Here is a 14,081-nt window from a genome sequence, read left to right as displayed (position 1 = left end):
GCAAAGGCACAGTGTAAAGAAACCAAAATGGCATGGTACCCAGGGCTAACACTGGGGTGTGAGCCCAACAGAAGGGGGAGGGAGCTATTACTGGATCCCAGAGAGAGAGCCATGTGGGGCATCCTCTTGCCCAGCGCCCGCCATGACCTTCACTTGGGGGACACAGCCCATGGAGACGTGGCAGGAGGAAGGGGAAGCTGAAGAACACCTGCCCCCAGCCAACCCCCGCCCTCCTGCTCATGCCTGCCTGGGCCGAATCTACCCAGAAGCCAGCACGAGTCAGAGCTCGAGTGATGCCCTCCACACATGTCAGGGGAGCCTCCCAGGGCGCAGAATAGGGTGGGGAAGCAAACCTAGAGGGGTGCAGCTCAAGTGAGGGCCCTTGCATTAGTACATTAGGGAAAAATCCCCCTAGAACTCCCCTGTGAACACCATTCACTTTTTTGCTCAAAGCTGTTTCTGTTTTCTCCCCCTCGAAGTGGCCTCTGGAGGCTCACAGAGTAGGAAGGACAAGGCTTTGTCATCCGAGCAGCTTGGAGACAGCCCTGTGCTGCCTTCTCACCACTGTCCCTCCAAGCTGCTCTGTGGCCTGTGCTGAATTCAGCAGGCACAGCCGGGCTGCCCCCTGAGAGGTGGGTGTTAGCCAGCTGCAGAGGGTTAAGCCATCTGTGTTGAGAAGAAAGGGAGCAGCTTAGCCTGGCATTGACCTCTGTGAGTTTTGTCTCGAGAGATTGTAAGTCCTCTCTGAAGCCTGGTCACTGAGGTCTTAGGGCTCTCCTCCTTCTGGCCTCATCTCCTTCTAGAACCGCCCTCGTCCAGCCACAGTGACGCAAAATCCCTTGCTCTTCCCTCGGCCTGGGCTCTGCTGCCCCAGATCCCCACATGCCCACACCTCCTTCAAGTGTGTGCAGAGCCCCTCGCTCTTGAGGCCAGCCCTGCTGCCCTGTTTGAACTGCACCAAGCCCACCGGCACCTTCCCCCACCCATACACACACACAGCTCTATTTCTTCTTTGAAAGCAGCACCTACGACTATCACGTTATCCTCAGGCCTGTTGTCCCTAGGGTGTCTACCAGCTAGGATACCAGCTCCGTGGAGCCAGGACTGTTTTCTCCACACATGAATCCCCAGTGCCTCTGACACTGTCTGACATGCAGCAGGCATTCAATACATATTCATTAAGTGAGTGAGTGAATGAATGAAGTGAACGAATGAATGGGATTCTTGAGAACCCAAACTGCTTTGACTAGAGGTCTCCTAGCCCTGTCTTCACCCACGTCCCCGGCCAAGGCCCTTTCCCCGAAACACATTGATCCGGTTGTTATCCCCAGCACAGCCAATACCTTGTGGCCAAAGTGATCGATGCCCCCTTGGGCTCAGTAGAGGAAGTATTCTCACCACTCCCCTTCTGTGTCAGAATTCAGTGGTGCCCTTGGCTTCCTCTGCTTCCCCCACAGAAGTTATTTCTTAATCATGAAGGGAACGCTCCATCTTGGGGACAAATAATATTTTTGCCACCTTCAGCTCTCAAATGGCCGTTTGATGTGGCTCCCGGCCATCCCTGTCAGTTGGAAAAGCTGGGGCCGAGAGGATGGGAGAAAGGCACGTGGAGTTGTCACGGAGAGCTGCCCAAGAGCTGGAGTTAGTTTACAAGAACACATTTACCTGTCCAAATCCTTCCTATCACACGACGCTTCCCTCTGCTCTCCGGGACTCCGACTGCTAAGAGGAAAAAGGAAAATCAATTGATAATGATATATTCAGTTAAAAATATGTATATTGATTCCCAGGTTCTGACAGCCAGGAGATTTTTCAAGGGACAATGTCATATGCCATCGCAAAAACGGCTTTCTGGCGAGTTGCATTGGACAGAGGGGACTGTGAGGGGCTGTATCCCCAAGATAGTCTCTCCACCACGTAGTAAATCTGCTTTGTTTCTTTAATTCTCTCCCATCCTTTCCCTTCCTCAGGTCCTCTTGCCTGTTGACTAAGAGAAGTAATGATTTATTTTTTAATTCTAGAGTTTGTGTCCTTTGCAGCATTAGAGACAAATTTCCCAGTTCCCCCATCGCATGAGTGTTTGGGTGGGAGACAATGAGTGCCTTTGTTCTCGCTCTTAGTCACCGCTAATGACTCAGCAGTGGGCAACAGGGCTCTGTGGGGCAGGACGTGGGAGGGAACCTGGCCTCTGCTGTTGGGGGGTTCCTGCTGCTGGCTCTCGCCACGATCTGTGTATGCCCCTTGGGAGATCGCCTGCTGCACAGCTCAGCCACTGGGGGACCCGAAGCAGAGCCCAACATCCATTTGGAGGGGAAGTCCTCTAGATGCTTGCTGTCATCTGGATCTTGTTGCAAAAATGTGACCTTTTCTCCAGCCGCAACCCCACCCACTCTTTCCGCCTCTCTTTCTAGGCTGTCTGGCTTCCCGGCGATGCTCGCGCTTGGCTGACTGTTGGTGGCCATCGAGGTTTCTGCATCCTGGGGACCAATCCTGAACTTGCCAGAGACGGGCGGCGCAAGGTAGGTGTCTGCTCGGTTCACCTGGAAACCGAGTGCTGTGCACCCGGGCACAGCTGGCTGCCTCCTCTCATCTGACTCTCGGGGGCAGTGGGAATGTGCCCGGGACCCTCACTCTTTCCATAGGTGAGATTTCTGGATGGATGAAATCTAATAGGTGAGGCTGGAGGTCAACTGGTGTCCAGGCTTAGCAGAGCCATCATGCGTCATCCTTCTGCAGTCAATCCAGGAGAATTGTTCTGACTCTTGGTTTACCGACACCTGGGGGTCCAGATCTGAGGGTGGCCAGCAGCCAGGTGGTATCCTGGAAGCACCTCAAAAACTAGAATTCCCCTTTTGTCATTTAACAAATATAAGTCTTTTAATTTAACTTTTTATTATGAAAAGGTATTATAAATATCATGAAATAGTATTCATTTATGGCAAAAAGATTTAAAAGATCATATCTAAAATTATATAAATTATTTAGATAATCAGAGCTAACCATTTTGCTGTCTTTCCAGACTTTTTACACACACATACACACATACGCACATACACGCACACGCATGGACACACAGGATCCTACTGTCTGTACTGTTTGGTCCCATGAAATGTCAAGGCACATTTTAGTGCCAGTAAAAAGAAATTCCTGTCATTTTTATGGGCTGTTCTGGATACAAGAATATGTATAATTTACTTACTGCCCTGTGGTGGGCCTGTAGTGTATTTTGAAGGTTTATTTCGCGATTACAAATAACGGACACATTTGCACGTGTACCTCTGCGCAGTCACTTGCATATTTCCTTGGGGTAAATTTACAGATGTCTGGCCTAGCGTTTGGATTGCAGGTTCTCTGACCAGGTTCAGGCAGCCAGGAGGGAGTGGGGGAGTGCATTCTTCCTTGTAAGGGCAGGAGTCTTAGGAGAGTCTGTAGGATCTCTGACGCCCACCAGGAGGGCAGGAATGTGCCGAGGCTGGGAGCCTGGGGCTGCCGAAGGGGCTGGGTCTGTGCCTGGAAGGAGGCAGGTTGCCTAGCTGGGTTCAGGGCAGTGGAGGCTGAGCCGGCCCGGCCTTGTGTGTCCTGCGGCTCAAGGCCACCTTTGCAGTCTCACGCTGCAGGGTCTGGGGCTGTAGTGGCCCCAGGAATGCTGCATGCACTGCACAGCAGGGCCTCCCCCCTGCACAACGGCCTCAACTTCAGCTTCACTCTGCTTCCTCCCGTGGCCTGATTCTCTGCTGCTTAGAGAGGCTTCTCTTTGGACTCAGAGAGAGTGGGATTAGGGGTAACCCTGCACACAGAGAACCCTGGTACAGAGACTGGACACCGAGGTTCCAGGATCCCAGGCTGCAATCACTATGATCGTCTACAGGAAATGGGAGGAGGCTCCAGGTGGACCTGGATTGGTTGCTGGATCCCCACATCCCAGCCCCACATACACACATGCTGTGCGTCCAGCCCACCGCCACCCAGAGCCCAGCAGGGCTGCCTGAGAAAGACTGGCTCCTGACTGCGAGAGCTGGGGGCTGCAGCCCACGGCTGCTGGCACCACTGGCCCAGCCCACGTGCAGTGCCCTTGTGGGTTACCCCGACTCGCTGCTTGTGCCGTGACCATGACCAGCAGGACCCAGGAGCAGACTGGGAGACTGAAATCAGAACCGTGAGCCCTGGGTTTGGTCCCCCGAGCACTCCTGGAACCTAGCAGAGGCCCAGGCAGGGGCAGGAGTCTGAAGAAAGACACAGGGGCTGCCCTTGGTTGTGCCTGGGTGTCCCAGAGATCAAGTGTGGTGGGAGCACAGGTAGAGAGACGCTGCAGCAGAAAGCTTTGGCTCCTTACATGGTGGCCTCAGTCTGAGGTTTTCTGTCCCCTCCTGCTGACACATGGAGGCCCTGGGACTCTTGTTCACCCCTGTCCTGGACAAGCAGGACTTTAGAGTGGGGAGGGAGCCTGTGGGAACACATGTCTGTCTTCCCTGCCATCTGGCCACCTCCTAATTCTGTATTCTGCCCCTTCCCTGGCTCTCATGGGGCTTTGGGTCCCCAGGCTCCAGCATCATGCATGCGCAGGACGGGAAGGTCCCACAGTCCCCCATGGCCCCGGTGACCACGGTGACTGTGTACCCAGCAGGGCAGAGAGGAGGTGAGCAGAGGTCTTGGTCCGTACACCACCGGAAGCTGGGCCCACACTGGTGTCTCCAGAGCCCTGGGGAGGGCCCTGGAGGAGCCTTCCTGCCTCTGTCCCTGGGACTGGCTCTGCACTACCATCTAGGCTACATGTCCCCTGCCTGGCCTGTGTGCTGGGAGGACACTGCCAGCGTCCCCAGAGCCAAATCGGTGCCTTCCCCCACCACCACCCCCACGGCTTCCCTGTCCATGCCCCTTTGGCTGCTGTAGCGTCCACCCCAGGGTGGAGCTGCAGGTAGATACATCAGTGCTGCACTGGGCCCCCTTGTCCTCTGCTGCTGCCTTTCCTGGCATCTGGGCGCTCAGGTCCCTCGAAGGCCAGGTGCCGGAGCTTAGCTGTGCCCTTGGCCCCGCCCAGGCATCTCCTGGGCTTGCAGGGCCCTGCCCGGTGCCCTGCAGCTGCTCCCCAGCCTGCCTGTCCACCTCATAGTCACCAGGCGACCTAGTCGGTGGAGACTGGAGCCTCTCTCCCTGTTACTGCCCACCTGGGGCGAGGTATTTGTGCCACCAACCCCTTGAGCTTCCCTACCCACCCAGCATCCCTCTCTGCTGCTGCTTCAGCCCTGCTCAGGGCTTGATTCTCAGACGGCTCCGCTGCCCCAGGCCACACTACTCCAGCGCCTCTGTCCCATGTGCGTCACGGACGCAGCCTGGCCAAAGCAAAGCTGCTTGGTTGCTGTCTGCAAAGGGGCCCCTCAGCAGGGAATGCCCCAGCCCTCCCCTTCCTCCCTTGTCTGGGGGTCTCCACCTGCTTGGCCTTGGGCCTCTCGCCTTCCTTCCTGGACCACAGGCTCTTGGGGACAGGGCTCAGCCCCCTCTGGCGCACAGGCCCGGCATGTGGGCACCTCGCATGCTTAGGTGGCATCATCTTGTTCTGAGATCCTGGAGTCCTCACAGGCGACATGGTGGGGAGGCCCCTGGAACGGAGACCGGCCTCCGGCTGCTGGTCCCAGATCTGTCGGGAACTCTGGCAAACCCTACAAATACGCCGGGGCCTCAGTCTCCTCAACTGTGAAATGGGAGTAGCCCCGAACTGCTTACCTGTCACGGGCAGAGAGAGGTTAAGAGGAAGGGGTGGTGCCACCTGAGCTGGCATGCTCAGCTCTCAGCGCACACTGCACTCACCTGGAGCGCTTTGACAGTCCACCTGCCAGCTGGGCCCCGACTCTCCCTCCGGGGTGATGCAGAGCTCCGCATGTCATGCCATGGGAGCTGAGACGAAAGTCATGGAGGTTTTGCAGAACGATAGGCCTGAGCCACGTAACTCTTCTGTCCTTGCCGACCTTCTAAAACCTGCCCCCTGGGTCAAGCTCCTGGAAAGCTGGGCAGCCTGGCCGTGTCACACAGCCCCGTCATCTCACACACACCCCCAAAAAATGCTGTTCCCTGGGCCTCTGAGCTGCTGGGGCACCTGCTGCCTATAGGCCACAGTGATGTCCCCATGCTGGGGAGTCTGTGGCAGTTCACGACTGCCCTGTCCCTGGGTTTCCCTCACCAGGGGGCCCTCGGAGAATGGTCTCAGATTTCACTGCAGGTGTATCCTCCCACGCCACTCTGCTGGTCGCCCCCAGACCCACACACGTGCGGTGATGGAGCAGCTGCTTGTGGGCGCCACGCGGATTCTCTGCATGTGAAAATCCCCAGATCAATGGTAGAGGAGCAGGCTCTCTGGGACATACGCCCGGGGCATCAGTGTTGTTGTAAAAGTCCCTAGGAAACTCCCAGGGCAGGTGGGAAGGTCAAAGCACGGCCAAGCCTGGGGGTGGATTTGTGGCCTCTCTGTAGCCCACATATGGAACTTTCTAGATGTGGTTTCATACATGTGACATTCCCTCCTCCAACACTGGTTTTTCTCACTCCTACCTTTGATGATGTCTTAATGTATCGTCTTAGTCAGATGCAAGGTGAAAACAAACAGAACAGGAGGCTTCCTGCTTTTCTCTGCTGGGACCTGGGCATGGGTCCTTTCCCACCCAGGCCTCCAAGGAGAGCAGGCTGGAGCCTCCCCTCCCTCAGTTGCAGGAGCCAGGTCAGTGGCCTTCCTTCTGGTAACCCCACAGTGGAGAACTGCAGCCAGTCCTGCCCCAACCCCGCCAGGCCCCATGGAAGAGGCTCTGAGGGTTTACAGCTGCAGCGGGATGGGGAGGCTGGTGCTGGCCAGGGAAGGCTGCCAGGGCGCCACTGCCTTCTCTGCCCTGCTGGTCTGCTCTACTCAGCCACACGCCCACAGCAGGTAGAGATGGTCATCAAGAGACAGGGGAGGGCCGGCACTGGACCTTGCCCCAGCCCTGGGTGCGGGGTACTCAGGACCAGCATGCATGCAGGCAGTGCCACTTAGCTAATGGCGGGTAGGTAGAGGCCACATGGTGGTTCATTCTGGCTGCAGAACCTCACGTGGCACCCAGGCTGGAAATAGTTTTTTTGTAAGCCAAGTTTGGTTTCCCAAGTAGGCTTCCTCCTCCCTTACCTTGCACCTGCCCCAGTGGCCACAGCTGCCACAGTTCTGAGTTTGTGCCTGGCTTAGAATTCAGCAAGCTTTGCTATGAGCTGGAAAACTCAGAAGGAGGGGCACCTCCTCCTAATTTGCACAGAGACACCGAGGAGGCCGCGAGTGGCCCAGGGACGGCACCTGTATGCGTGTGTGGACTGGCCATGCTCCTCAGTCTGTGGACTTCCATCCTTCCTGGGTGACCTCACTGACTCATACTCCAGTGCTGCTCGGAACAGCTATGCTTCTGTCTTCCAATCATACATTTCTCTCCCTCCTGCCCGTCCCCACCGGGCTGCAGGCTGAACACCAGCACATGGTGATGCAAAAGATGCTCCAGCCTCATGCATTCCTTCAAGTGCTTAGTGGTACCCACATTGTTCAGGGCTCTAGGTCTGGGATCCAGAGAGCTCAGGCCCGAGTTCTGTCCACAAGGAGTTTCCAGCCCAGTGGGCAGCCAAGTGACCAGACAAGGTCTTAACAATGATTCACGACTAAGACGAGGGGGAACTCGTACAAAGTGCTATGGAATAACAACTCGTTTGCCCAACAGATGTTTCCTCTCACCTGGACAATGCCACACAGGATAAACGGTGACCTTATGAGAGAAAAACCCTGACCCAGAGCTTACATTGGAGGGCGCAGAAGTACTCAGCAGCTGGCTTAGTTTGGTGGAAACCAAGGTTATAAAGAAGAGATTGGGGGCCGGCGCCGCGGCTCACTAGGCTAATCCTCCACCTGTGGCGCCGGCACACCGGGTTCTAGTCCCGGTTGGGGCGCCGGATTCTGTCCTGGTTGTTCCTCTTCCAGGCAAGCTCTCTGCTGTGGCCCGGGAGTGCAGTGGAGGATGGCCCAAGTGCTTGGGCCCTGCACCCGCGTGGGAGAGCAGGAGGAAGCACCTGGCTCCTGGCTTCGGATCGGTGCTGTGCGCCGGCCGTAGCAGCCACTTGGGGGTGAACCAACGGAAAAGGAAGACCTTTCTCTATGTCTCTCTCTCTCTCACTGTCTAACTCTGCCTGTCAAAAAAAAAAGGAGATTGGAAATTGAACTGTGTGTGTGTGTGTGCGCGCACACACATGCACACGCAGGGAACATTCTGGGCAATGAAGACAGCAAAGGCTAAAAGTAACGAGAGGACTGGAGAGATGGCAGCGTACATGCTAAGGAAAGGCCTCGGAATTGGGACAGGTGGCTGGAAAGGTAGCTGTGTCCTGGCTGCGAGGGGCCCTCAACGCCACGCTAAGCCTCCCAAAGTCACCCTCTCTGATGAGGGGGGCACAGCTGACAAGGCACAGGACACTGGGCAGAGACCGGCATCACCACCGAGGCCCGTGCCACTCTACTCCCCCAATCCCAAGACACACCCCTTGGCAGCTTCATGCTCTGGACAGCCACTGCCCCAACCCAATCTTGCTGGAATACCCAAGGCTTATGACATAACGTCACCGCTCTGCCGCACGGCCTCTGGTGCTTTTAGTTTGCAAAGGGTTTGCACAGTCCCCGCTACTGATCATGATAGAGATCCCAAGGGCAGGCAAAGAAGATGAGTGTTGCCATATGTTACACCAGGAAGCAGTCTGAGGCCCAGAGAGGGCTGATGTCTTGCCCAAGGCCAATCCAAGCAGAGCAGGAACTAGGATCCTTATCTCCTGGTTCCTAAGCCGGAGGCCACTCTTGCCCCATGCCCACTACCACTCCTTATGTTAAAGCCTAAAAAGCTCCGAGCAAGTGTCCATCGTGGTCCAGCATGCCCTGCATGACCGTTCACTGAGCACCTGTTATGTGCTTAGCCCCGATGCTGAGTGTCCACCTGCTTGGCCTTGATGTGGCCCCAGCCCCCACCAGGAAGAAACTGAAAGTCATGTCGGGGTTATCCTTCCTCCTACCTACCACAGTCCAAGAGACCGAAAGGGACAGCCAGTGTCCGCTCATCCAAGCCACGCGTTCGGCTGCTAATACACGCTTTTCCTCTCACTTGTAACTGAGCGGGATGCTGAGAGCGCGGGAGAGGCTGCACCTCGCTCACAAAGCTGCGGCTCACTTGTGGAAGACAGACGCAGCCTAGCAACCCTCACGGGCCCTTCCTTTGATTTGTAGCAACTCATTTAGATAAAAGCATCTGGTACGTAAGGTAGCAACAACACAAAAATCATTAAAAGCGAATTTCTGCTTGTACAAAGTAACCTAGTAACAGCACAGGAGGTAACAATTAACCTGGCCCCCCTTTACCAGGTACACAGGCAGGTGCGGAACGTGGGGAATGAAAGTCGGAAAACGGAGAGGTTTTTCCCAGGTCCCTCGGGGGTCAGCGCTTGGGGATGTGCACGAGGTGGCCCTGCCAATCATCCGGAGAGCTGCACCCGCCCATTAGCACGTGGTCCAGGTGTCCTTCTCTCCATCCCAGAATAAACACTGCAATTATTTAGCAATTGTGCAAGCTTTCTAAAACGCCTTCAGAGTGCTGTGCCGTCTTGCGCAGGTGCACACCGAGCTGCACCTGCTGACCTTGTGAGTCGGCGAGAGCCAGCGTGCCCCACGTCAGCTGGCTTCTGCGTGGCCTCCACTCCCATCCAGACCGACTCACCTCCCTGATTTATTAGTGCCTACATCCCACCTGGGAGCACTTTGTCCTACCAAGCCCTGGTCTCTCAGACAAGTCTCTTCCACCGCTCCCATCCATCCTGGCAAAGAGCTCCCGTGGGAACCTCCTCCCCACCTCCCCCACCCCCACCCTGACACTGTGACTTCCCCGGCAGCCACTTAGCACTTGGTTCTTCCTGGTTCCCGCATGGTTCTTGTGCCGTCCCGTGCCCGCCACACTCCTTGCCCTGCAGAGCTGAGCATGGCGCATGCTCTGAAAAGGAGCTGCTGAACAGCCAGAGAGGGTGCCAGTGCCTCTGGCTGTGCTGCTGGGCCACCCAGCCCCAGGCTTCCCTCCTCCCCAGGGGCCCGCTCGAGAGGCCACTGGGAGTACCTTACAGGCAGGGGCCGTGTCTCGGGCAGAGTCTCTCCCCCAGAATGTCAGATGCTCCTGGGCTGCCTGAATGATCAGAAGCAGCTCCAACCTGTTGTGCAGAGTGGCAGCCTCAGGGCAGTGAAGGGGCGCACTGGCCTGGTCCTCCCAAGGCTGCCCATTGCAGGGGACACCACATGCCCAGGCCTGAGGACCACGGCCCTGCAGGTAGCCAGGCCCCTGCGCCCAGGCTTTGATATGCCCCGGGCTCTCGTACTGCCCAAGTTCACACTAGAGCCGCATTTAGAAAGGTCCTCAATGGGGCCTGGTGGCTTCTGACGACTGGTTCAGGAAGCACTCAGAGCGAGCAGCAGAGGGTTGGGGCCAGGAGCACGGTTGCTGCCACCGCACTGCCTCACCCTTTTCTGGCTGTGCACTTGCAGGTGCCTCAGTTTCTCCACCTGCAAGTTGGTCTTACACCTCACAGGGGTGGGGAGGAACGCATGATGAATGGGCTCGGGCCCCAAGAACGGCGCAGGAAGTGTGGGCTTTTCAAGGCTTCACTGTTCTCAGTCTCTAGGCTGGGCCCTCAGCTGGGTCCTGCCTGATACAGACTCTTCAGGACCACAGGGCCTCTAAGGAAGGTGCCACCCACTCCCACCACTGAGGCACCCTGCGGCCACCAGGGACTTTCCTCCCAGGAGGTGACACTTCTCTGCCCACAGGGTGCACGGGGGCTGCTCCTGTTCCAATGCTCTGCTCCTCTGTGGTGGGTGTCTCCTAGCACCTGTCACAGCCCTGTGTCATTGACCTCTGCAGCCCTGAGAAGAGCCAGGCTCCTCCTGGGGTGTGATCCAGCAGCCTTAGCCCAGACAGGGACAAATGGCTGAGAATGGCTGCAGGGCTCATCCCGCCCACCCACGGCTGCCGCCTCCACCTGACACCCCGAAGCCCGTGCCTGCCCCTTGTTGGATCTCAGGTTCCTTCACTGTGTCGCAAGAGGGTTAGGTTCCTGACTGACCCCCTAGGGCTGGTCAGGCTGTGTGCCCCCGGCAGTGACGCACTGGTCGCAGCCATGTGGGGACTCGGGGACTCGGCACAATTAGCACTGTGGCTTAGGAGGTATGTCAGCATGTCCTTGGGGCATCTCTCATTAACGATTATGAAGTCATTATCTGGTAAATAATTCATAACCCGAGAGATGGGATAAGCCGCCAATAAACAATAATCCATGCAGAAGGAGGCTCGGGAGGGCCAGGGCGGCCACAGCCCTGCAGCTCCCTCCTCACTTGTCAGCCCCGCCATGCTCGGGAAGCCTGCCCAGGCCAGGCCCATGGCCCTCCCCTGAGGTGGGGCAGGGTTGGCCTCTGCAGCTGGGGCGCTGAGCATGGGTGGGGTGCCTGGTGCCCGGGGCTGAGCTGAGCCCTTGGCATGCACCTCTGCATCCTCTGGGCACTGCATGGGGATGGGCACTGCTGTTGTCCCTTCACCTGGAGGCAAACTGAGGTCTAAATGATTGACCCAAGGTCCGGTCATCAGAAAGCCTGGGGGCAGCACAACATGGGAGCCATCACCCTTGGCTAGGTGTCCCACCCAGTCTGCTGTGACCTCCAGCCTCTCACCCCTCCATACGACTGTGCCTCCCCCATAAGACTGCTGTTACCAGAGACCTGCGCCCCCCTCTAGCCTCCCTCCACCCCGCCCAGGAGGTGCATCACAGAAGCCTGGATCCCAGCCTCACCTGGCTGGGGAGTGAGGTGCTTAGTGGGCTGCTTAGGCTTGGTGGTGGTGGTTAGAGGCCAAACCAAAGGCACTGGGAGGCAGTGGCAGGGCAGGCCTGCAGGATGTATGGATGCCCACCTGCTAATAGGGCCGTTGTGTTCCTCCTTGTCGGGGCTGACGTCGTGGTGCTCCGGCCTTGCTCCCTCGGGCAGCAGCAGCCTCCTGGGGAAGGGGCTGTTTGCCCAAACACAAGAGGGCCAGCTGCAGGTTGGCCTGCAGGACTGGCTTAGCCCTGCTGAGAGCTTCCATGCCATCACGCTGTCAGCAAGGCCAGGGGCCAGCACGAGATCTGCAGGGCCATTTGGAAGACCTGCCCAGTGCCCTGAGGCTGGAGGGGCCCCACAGGCATCCCGCCCTCACCACTAGGAGGCCCCATTTTTTTTTCTCCTGGTGAGGGGCACAACAGACGTGATGAGCAGCCAGGCCAGCAGCAGCCTTCCTGAGCCTGCATCAGGACGGGTCTCTGTTCAGCAATCCTGGCAGCCACAGGCGCCCTGAGTAGGGAGCAGGGTGGGACCGCTGGACGCCGGGTCTGTAATTGTCACACGTCTGGAATGTTACACAAACCTCCGCGGCCAGACTGTGTGGCAGAAGAAGCCACAGTGGCTCCGTGTGTGCTCATTTCTCAATAACTGTGGTCAGCAGCCTGGGGCGAGACTGTTAGCCTTGAACCTCCCCTCTTCCCACAGCCTGCAGGGTGGTCAGCACTGGCAGGTGCAGCACAGGGGCTTGGGTCTCCTGTGGCTTCCAGAACAGCTCCCTGGACCCGAACTGCCTCACCGAGGGGTGGGCTTCTCTGCTCACAGACCCCTGCCCTGGTCCCCAGCTCCTTGCTGCCAGACAGGGACAGGTTCCCCTGCCAGGCCTCTCTGGTCTCTTGACCTGCTGTGGGCGTGTGGCTGAGTAGAGCAGACCAGCAGGGCAGAGAAGGCAGTGGCGCCCTGGCAGCCTTCCCTGGCCAGCACCAGCCTCCCCATCCCGCTGCAGCTCACAGATGCTGTGAACCCTCAGAGCCTCTTCCATGGGGCCTGGCGGGGTTGGGGCAGGACTGGCTGCAGTTCCCCACTGTGGGGTTACAAGAAGGAAGGCCACTGACCTGGCTCCTGCAACTGAGGGAGGGGAGACTCTAGCCTGCTCTCCTTGGAGGCCTCAGTGGGAAAGGACCCATGCCTAGGTCCCAGCAGAGAAAAGCAGGAAGCCTCCTGTTCTGTTTGTTTTCATGTTTCAGGGTTCAGAAGGGCTTGCAGGGGACTTAAGAGGATGCATTAAGACATCGTAGGGGCCAAAGTTGTGGTGTAGCAGGTTAAGCTGCCACTTTTGCCACCGGCATTGCATACCCGAGTGTGCTATTCTCGGCTACTCCATTTCTGATCCAACTTCCTGCTAACACAGCTGGGAAGCAGCAGATGATGGCCCAAGTATTGGGTCCCTTGCCACCCACAGAGGAGGCCAAGATGGAGTTCTTGGCTCCTGGCTTCAGCCTGGCCCAGCCCCAGCTGCTGCAGCCACTAGGGGAGTGAACCAATGGATAGAAGATATCTCTCTCTGTCTGTCTGTCTCTCTCTGTCTCTCTCTGTCTGTCTCTCTCTGTCTCTCTCCCCTCCATCCCCCCATCACTCCAGCTTTCAAGTAAATAAATCTTTTTTAAAAACTAGATGTTGTAAAAAAAAAAAAAAAAGAAAGAAATGGGAGTAAGAGATGCAGGTGTTTGGCACAGGGTTTAGTCGCTGCTCCGGATGCCTGTATCTCATACCAGAGTGCCTGGTTCAAGCCCCAGTTACTGCAGTTCCTATTATGCTTCCTATTGATGGGCACCCTGGGAGGCAGCAGGTGGTGGCTCAAGTGCCTGGGTCTCTGCCACCTGTGTGGGAGACCTGTGGGAGAGCCAGATGAAGTTCCGCCTCCTAGCTTTAGCCTGGCCCAAGCCCTAGCTATTGCAACCACTTGGATTATGAACGAGTAGATGAAAGAGATCTACCCTCTCCCTAAAATAAAGCAAATTAAAAAAAAAAAAAAGTAGAAGTGAGAAAAGCAAGTGTAGGAGCAGGAAATGGAGCAGGAGATATCACCTCCTAACACCACATCTAGAAAGTTCCATACCTGGGCTATAGGTGGGCCACAAGTTTACCTTCAGGCCTGGCCAGCCCCTGACCTTGGCTTCCCATGGGAATCGCCTGG

At 57.0% G+C, this 14,081-nt stretch overlaps 1 protein-coding gene across 3 annotated transcripts in view; it reads left to right on the top strand.

Moving 5' to 3' along the window:
* KLHL29 (kelch like family member 29) overlaps nucleotides 1-14,081 on the top strand; it is a 283,481-nt gene that overhangs the window by 81,050 nt on the left and 188,350 nt on the right. For all 3 annotated transcript variants that reach the window (XM_008254789.5, XM_008254788.5, XM_089326776.1), the window contains one exon: nucleotides 2,412-2,519. Coding sequence is in view for 2 of the 3 variants with exons in the window: in XM_008254788.5 (XP_008253010.2) it covers nucleotides 2,412-2,519 (108 nt within the window). In the remaining variant the exon portion in view is untranslated. The remainder of the gene's footprint in view (nucleotides 1-2,411; nucleotides 2,520-14,081) is intronic.

Source organism: Oryctolagus cuniculus, chromosome 2, assembly GCF_051225735.1.
Source record: "Oryctolagus cuniculus isolate XC-2025 breed Fujian yellow rabbit chromosome 2, ASM5122573v1, whole genome shotgun sequence".
Classification (NCBI taxonomy): Eukaryota; Metazoa; Chordata; class Mammalia; order Lagomorpha; family Leporidae; genus Oryctolagus; species Oryctolagus cuniculus.
The sequence above is the reverse complement of the archived record's forward strand: the minus strand, read 5'-3'. Positions and strand labels throughout refer to the sequence as shown.